Here is a 7,214-nt window from a genome sequence, read left to right as displayed (position 1 = left end):
AGAGGATCATCATTTAGCCTGGAGAAATAGTTTGTTGCTTTATAAGAAAGCCCTCCGCAAAGCCAGAATAGCTTACTATTCGTCACTGATTGAAGAAAATAAGAACAACCCCAGGTTTCTCTTCAGCACTGTAGCCAGGCTGACAAAAAGTCAGAGCTCTTTTGAGCCAACCATCCCTTTAACGTTAACTAGTGATGACTTCATGAACTTCTTCACAAATAAAATTTTTATCATTAGAGAAAAAATTACCAATAATCATCCCACAGATGTAATATTATCTACAGCTACTCTTAGTACCCATTGATGTTAAGTTAGATTCTTTTTCTCCAATTGATCTTTCTGAGTTAACTTCAATAATTACTTCCTCCAAACCATCAACATGTCTTTTAGACCCCATTCCTACAAAACTGCTCAAAGAAGTTCTGCCATTGATTAATTCTTCGATCTTATATATGATCAACCTATCTCTAATAATCGGCTATGTACCACAGGCCTTCAAGGTGGCTGCAGTTAAACCTTTACTCAAAAAGCCATCTCTAGACCCAGCAGTCTTAGCTAATTATAGGCCAATCTCCAACCTTCCTTTCATATCAAACATCCTTGAAAGAGTAGTTGTCAAACAGCTAACAGATCATCTGCAGAGGAATGGTTTATTTGAAGAGTTTCAGTCAGGTTTCAGAGCTCATCACAGCACAGAAACAGCTTTAGTGAAGGTTACAAATGATCTTCTTATGGCCTCTGACAGTGGACTCATCTCTGTGCTTGTCCTTCTTGACCTTAGTGCAGCATTCGATACTGTTGACCATAATATCCTATTAGAGCGATTAGAACATGCTGTAGGTATTACAGGTATTGCACTGCAGTGGTTTGTATCATATCTATCTAATAGACTCCAATTTGTGCATGTAAATGGAGAGTCTTCTTCACACACTGAGGTTAATTATGGAGTTCCACAGGGTTCAGTGCTAGGACCAATTCTGTTTACATTATACATGCTTCCCCTAGGCAGCATCTTTAGAAGACATAGCATACATTTACACTACTATGCAGATGACACCCAGCTCTATCTGTCCATAAAGCCAGATAACACACACCAATTAGTTAAACTGCAGGAATGTCTTAAAGACATAAAGACCTGGATGGCCACTAACTTTCTGCCTCTTAATTCAGATAAAACTGAGGTCATTGTACTCGGCGCTGAAAAGCTTAGAAATATGGTATCTAAGCAGATTCTTACTCTGGATGGCATTACCTTGGCCTCCAGTAACACTGTGAGGAACCTTGGAGTCATTTTTGACCAGGATATGTCCTTCAACGCACATATTAAACAAATATGTAAGACTGCGTTCTTCCATTTGCGCAACATCTCTAAAATTAGAAATATCCTGTCTCAGAGTGACGCTGAAAAACTAGTTCATGCATTTATTACTTCCAGGCTGGACTACTGCAATTCATTATTATCAGGATGTCCAAAAAACTCACTGAAAAGCCTTCAGCTAATCCAAAATGCTGCAGCAAGAGTCCTGACAGGGACTAGAAAGAGAGAGCATATTTCTCCTGTTTTGGCTTCCCTTCATTGGCTTCCTGTTAAATCCAGAATTGAATTCAAAATCCTGCTCCTCACATACAAGGTCTTAAATAATCAGGCCCCATCTTATCTTAATGACCTTGTAGTACCATATCACCCTATTAGAGCACTTCGCTCCCGCTCTGCAGGCCTACTTGTTGTTCCTAGAGTATTTAAAAGTAGAATGGGAGGGAGAGCCTTCAGTTTTCAGGCCCCTCTTCTGTGGAACCAGCTTCCAGTTTGGATTCGGGAGACAGACACTATCTCTACTTTTAAGATTAGGCTTAAAACTTTCCTTTTTGCTAAAGCATATAGTTAGGGCTGGACCAGGTGACCCTGAATCCTCCCTTAGTTATGCTGCAATAGATGTAGGCTGCCGGGGGATTCCCATGATGCATTGAGTTTTTCCTTTCCAGTCACCTTTCTCACTCACTATGTGTTAACAGACCTCTCTGCATTGAATCATATCTGTTATTAACCTCTGTCTCTCTTCCACAGCATGTCTTTTATCCTGTCTTCCTTCTCTCACCCCAACCGGTCGCAGCAGATGGCCGCCCCTCCCTGAGCCTGGTTCTGCCGGAGGTTTCTTCCTGTTAAAAGGGAGTTTTTCCTTCCCACTGTCGCCAAAGTGCTTGCTCATAGGGGGTCATATGATTGTTGGGTTTTTCTCTGTATCTATGAAGCGCCTTGAGGCGACTTTTGTTGTGATTTGGTGCTATATAAATAAATTTGAATTGAATTGAATTGAATTGAATCCCTAATTTAAATATAAGACTTGTATTTAATATTTGAATGAAAAACGGCTCCCTGATGTTTCGAACCCTGAACTGTAACCATCTCCAGCTGCTGCTTGTTCGTGTGTCCCTGTGCCTTCAGTTTGTATTCAATAAGCGGCTCTATAGAGTTGAGTTAGGCTGACTGACTTTGTTATAATATCCCATTTCTTTATCTTGATAAACTCTTCGGTTGCTTTTGCTTTGGCCCATTATCCAATCATGTTTGCTCTCACTCATCAGAATTCACATGACGTCTATCAGCAGTAACACAGACACCTGAAAGCCCTGAATTAAAGCTGAAGATCTGCACTTCAATCATATATTCAGTGTTTGTCAGTTGATTTTAAATCAAAGTCAACTGTCACTGACAAACAAACTGTGCATCTAATTGTATATAAACATGCACCTGCAGCAGCTGTTTAATGCGTTGTTATTAGACAGAGTGTGTGTTTTCTGTCTCATACAGGCTCAGTTAGGCCTTACTGAGGCGAAGCTGAAGGAGCTCATCAGTGAGAGAGAGAGGAAAGTGGAGGAGGTGCACAGCTCGCTGCGAGAGATAAAGGTGAGTGATGTGGTGTCAACACGACTGCAGGATCGTATGTGTTTATTCTCTCACACGTGCACTTTGTTTGTTTGTTTTGTTAAGATAGCGTGCTACATTGTTCCAGGAGCCAATCAGAGAGCAGAGATCTTTAGCTGACACTTAAAAACAGTTTGTATTCATGTGGTCGAGCTGCTCATGTTTAATGAAATCAGAAAAGAAAATGACAGAATAGATACACTTTGGTTTGTCACATTTTGCATTTATGGTTGTCTCTGAATTCTTCTTTTCTACTTTTCCGCTGGTTGCTGTTCGTGCTTTAATCAGGATACTGCAGAGAGAGAGAGACGGATGGAGCCGTTTGTGCTTTTTCCAAGCTGATCTCCAGCGTGGAGCACTGCCAAGCTGAAGTCTTGGAGGTGACTACAGAGACAATCACACTATTTTTTTCTCAAAGTAGACGAGACATTTGTCGGCATATTCGTGAACACACCTTGTCTGTGGCACCCAGGTGATAGAGATGACTCTTCGAGCGGCAGAGCGCAGAGCTCAGAGCGTGCTGAGAGAGCTGGAAGAAGAAATAGCTGAGCTCAAACGCAGGAGCTCAGCACTGAGTCAGCTGGCTCTGTCTGAGGACTACATCTTCTTTCTCAAGGTATGAAGAAATAATGAAATGAGGCACCAGATAAAATAATACAGACGTTTGCAGTGCTCCAGTAGTTACTCTCAGAAAGTAGATATAAGTCCAGTTAAGGAATATACTGACGAGGTGAGAACTGAGATGCAGAGATGTGAAACCCTGGATCAGGATTACTCATCTTGCTAGAGGCACTCGCTGCTGGGAGACATGAACATGTCTTCTCCACTCTCCACTCTACTCCTGATGCTTTTATGTTATTGTTTGCATAAAACTACCAAATGATTGTCAGAGAATTGTGAGAGCCACGGTTACTAATGGTACTAAAAGCTGGGGCGCCCCAGTCACGCTCACAGAACAGTTCGGTATAAGCAGCGTTTGTTAGGGTGCAGACACGTGACCAGGGAGGAGAGGGCTGTAGAGGTGCTCGTGGTGGCAACAGCAACGAGTGAATGAAGCTGATGAGCGTCGCCCATTCAGTTGCTAGAGGTTGCTGTTAGTCAGTGGACCAGTCGACCAGTCATTAGAAAAGAAGCATCCCCAACCAGCTGGCAAAAAGTTTGTGATTCATTTGGTCAGCAGCGTGTTGTAGCACTGTAGTTTAGCTGAAGTGAAGATTTAAACTAAATGTTGTGTCTTTTGAAACACATCGGCTGTGGCTGAGGTACGACTTTTCTGGTTTGTGCCACACCTTATACTCCTGCTCAGCCAGTAGGTAGTCAGTAGCAATCTGCTAGCAACCAAAGCATTTACTGGGAGGTTTTTGGTGCAAACTCCAGGAACCACTGCCAACTACCTTTCCAGCAGAAACTACTGATGTTTCCAGATGTAATCTGCAGTGAGGGGAGGGAGTGCATGGACGAGAGTCTGGAAACAAGCAGATATGTTCTGGAGAGACGAGAGAATGAAGGTTAGAGTTCAATGAGAGGGAGACAGGTGAACATGTAAGGAGTACATGGATGAGTTTGAAGGACGGTGCATGAGAGAGGTGCAGAAGAGAGTGCAGCAGGGTGGACCTTTTCCTAAACCGCCGACGAAAATGAAATCGGTGATTACTGGAATTTGTTATTTGGTAAATGGACTGATTCTTATATAGCGCTTTTCTACACTCACTTGGCCCTAAGTAACTGGAATTTGGCTACTTTGAGCATATAGTATGATTAACATGATATGTAACATAGACTGTATGTCTTTATGACATTCCTATCCCCCTGCAGACGTTCCCTTCCCTGTCTGCACCTCCGCCGGCTAAGAACTGGTCCGGAGTCTCTGTGTCATCTCAGCTGACGTCAGGTGTGATTCTCAGGTCCGTCAATCAGATGATGGAGCAGTTTCACAAAGAGCTGCGAGTACTGCCAGAAATCTGTAAGTCTTCATTCCCACCTCAAGTTAAACTGGGCAGTAAAGTCATGTTGAAGATTCAAAAGAGCAAATAGTGTCTGTAAACCTTTGCAACTCAATGGAACGTCTGTACAACAGCAACGTAGCCAAAAAAAGACCATCCACCAAGTTCAAACTCTGCATGATCATGTTTTCATTAACAAACATCAAATATTAACTGAACATTACAAAAATGTGTCTCTCCGTACTGGTAGGTCAGCAATCGTCATCAATCCAGTCGTTATCTAGACCCAACCTGAGTAAGTGTTTTAATGACAGCTTCTTTACATGCTAATATTCTTCTTCTAATAAATGACTTGAAGAAAATGTCAACAAGTTAATTTATCACATTTTCTTTGCAGAGGTTAGGAGGGTTCAAGAATATGCAGGTATGGACTTTTTAGCGTTTACTTTTGTCTGAGCCCCGAGCTAAACTGGCAGGTTTTTAGAAACTTTCAAAGACGTTTTGGCATTTACAGTTTACATCATTCATCTTTAACCCGAACTCAAGTCAAGTCAGCTGTTACAGGATGGAGGAACTAACCGTTGCTCTATCACTGTATCTGTCAGTCGACATCACTTTGGATCCCACCACCGCCCACCCACGTCTCACCGTCTCAGCAGATGGGAAAAGGGTTTACTGTGGAGATCGCCATCAGCTGGTACCAGACAACCTGAAACGCTTTGACCGGGTAGTGTGTGTGCTGGCCAACCAGGGCTTCAACTCAGGGCGCCATTACTGGGAGGTAAGCAATATGGAAACAAGCTCTTTTAGTTTAAACTCTCAGTCTCTACAAACAAAGCAGTCCATCTGATGGGGACGTGGAGACATGAGCAAGGGGAGCTTTATGACATCTTGAGTTTAGTGAGAAGATTTTATGTGTTTCTTTTTGATAAATTACTGATTAATTAGTGTTTTTTATTTCTTTCTTTAACATATGGGGGATCTCCCATCATAACTGGAAAACTATGGCATCCACATTAAAGATCAAAGCGCACTGCAAATTCGGTGTCCAATGTCTAAATTAATCATTACCACAATGTCCTCTTTCAGGTGGAGGTAGGGGGGAAGACTGATTGGGACCTCGGCGTGGCCAGTCGGTCCATCAACCGTAAGGGTAAAATCACCGTGAGCCCCGCCCATGGATACTGGTTTCTCAGCCTTCGGGATCACTCCGAGTTTGCCTTCAGAACAGAACCATCGACCAACTTGACGGTTCCCATCAGACCGTCCCGGGTGGGAATCTATGTCGACTATGACAAGGGACTGTTGTCCTTCTACAACGTAGATGCCAAAGTGCTAATGTTTACATTCACAGATAGTTTTTCTGACACCATCCATCCGTTCTTCAGCCCCTGTACAAATAAATCGGGACGCAATGAGGCTCCACTAATCATCTGTCCTGTTGTGATGACAGAATGATAAACTATATCAAGTGCTTTAAGGTACTGCTTCAAGACTTGGATACAGAAACATCTGCAACTAGTAACTGATCATTTTATTCTTTGCAGCACAATAAAGAAGAATATGGCCTTTGGTTAGCATATGCTAAAGCTGCCATTGTGATTAATGTTGGCAGAAAATGTGAAATTCTTTCTGGAAAATCCGTCAAACTAAAGATGAGCGAGGCCATCTGACCTGCTATCATCCTCAAAGGCCTGCATTACCGATGGCATGGAGTCGCATGTGGATTTGGCAGTTTACACTTCTGGAAAGGCACACTTACTACATCATGAAACAAAAATGACACCAAAGAAGAGCCAGGACTGTTATATCAGAAAGTGCTCTCCTTGGCCATCAGACGTTTAGAGACTGCTGCACAAAAAGAAACACTTCATTGTGTTCCTAAAGTTGGACTTTAGGATTTCTTTTAGGATGTGTTGCTGTCATCACATTAAAAGTGGGAAAATACTTTCCTTAAAACATTTACAATGGCCATATTTTGGTCATGAATCAGTGTGTGTGTTGGTATGTCTGGACTACATTTTGTATGTGTGCTCTGTGCCTTTAATAGTCTCTGCAGTCTCTCCTTTTTCTGATTGGCTGCCGCTGTCTCCGGCAGACCTGTCCTCAGCTGCCCAAGTCATAGTATTTAATCCCTGTGTGTGTCCTGACAACAGCGAGATTAGTGTATAGTACTGTAAATAGCTTTGTCCATTTGTAAACAGCACTGAAGCCCATTTACTTGTGTACGTTTTCTCTTGTTTATTAAATTTGGGGGTTTGGGGTAGCGCTTGTCCTCGTCTAGTTTAGGTAGCACTTCTTTGGAAAAGCTTGTTTCCTTTGTAACTTTGGCTGATTTTGGTTCACCC

General features: G+C 42.4%; 1 protein-coding gene across 1 annotated transcript; it reads left to right on the top strand.

The window, feature by feature from the left end:
* Window positions 1-2,743: 2,743 nt before the first annotated feature.
* LOC148101171 (erythroid membrane-associated protein-like) lies at window positions 2,744-6,324 on the top strand. The gene is made up of 8 exons (XM_087845702.1): window positions 2,744-2,919; window positions 3,222-3,303; window positions 3,396-3,539; window positions 4,739-4,886; window positions 5,117-5,161; window positions 5,264-5,290; window positions 5,472-5,647; window positions 5,956-6,324. The coding sequence occupies exons 1-8, from the start codon at window positions 2,744-2,746 to the stop codon at window positions 6,322-6,324; spliced, it is 1,167 nt and encodes a 388-aa protein (XP_087701828.1).
* The last annotated feature ends 890 nt before the right edge of the window (window positions 6,325-7,214 follow it).

Source organism: Neolamprologus brichardi, chromosome 9, assembly GCF_056152115.1.
Source record: "Neolamprologus brichardi isolate AB-2024 chromosome 9, ASM5615211v1, whole genome shotgun sequence".
Classification (NCBI taxonomy): domain Eukaryota; kingdom Metazoa; phylum Chordata; class Actinopteri; order Cichliformes; family Cichlidae; genus Neolamprologus; species Neolamprologus brichardi.
Note: the sequence above shows the minus strand (reverse complement) of the source record. Positions and strands in the feature narration are given on the sequence as shown.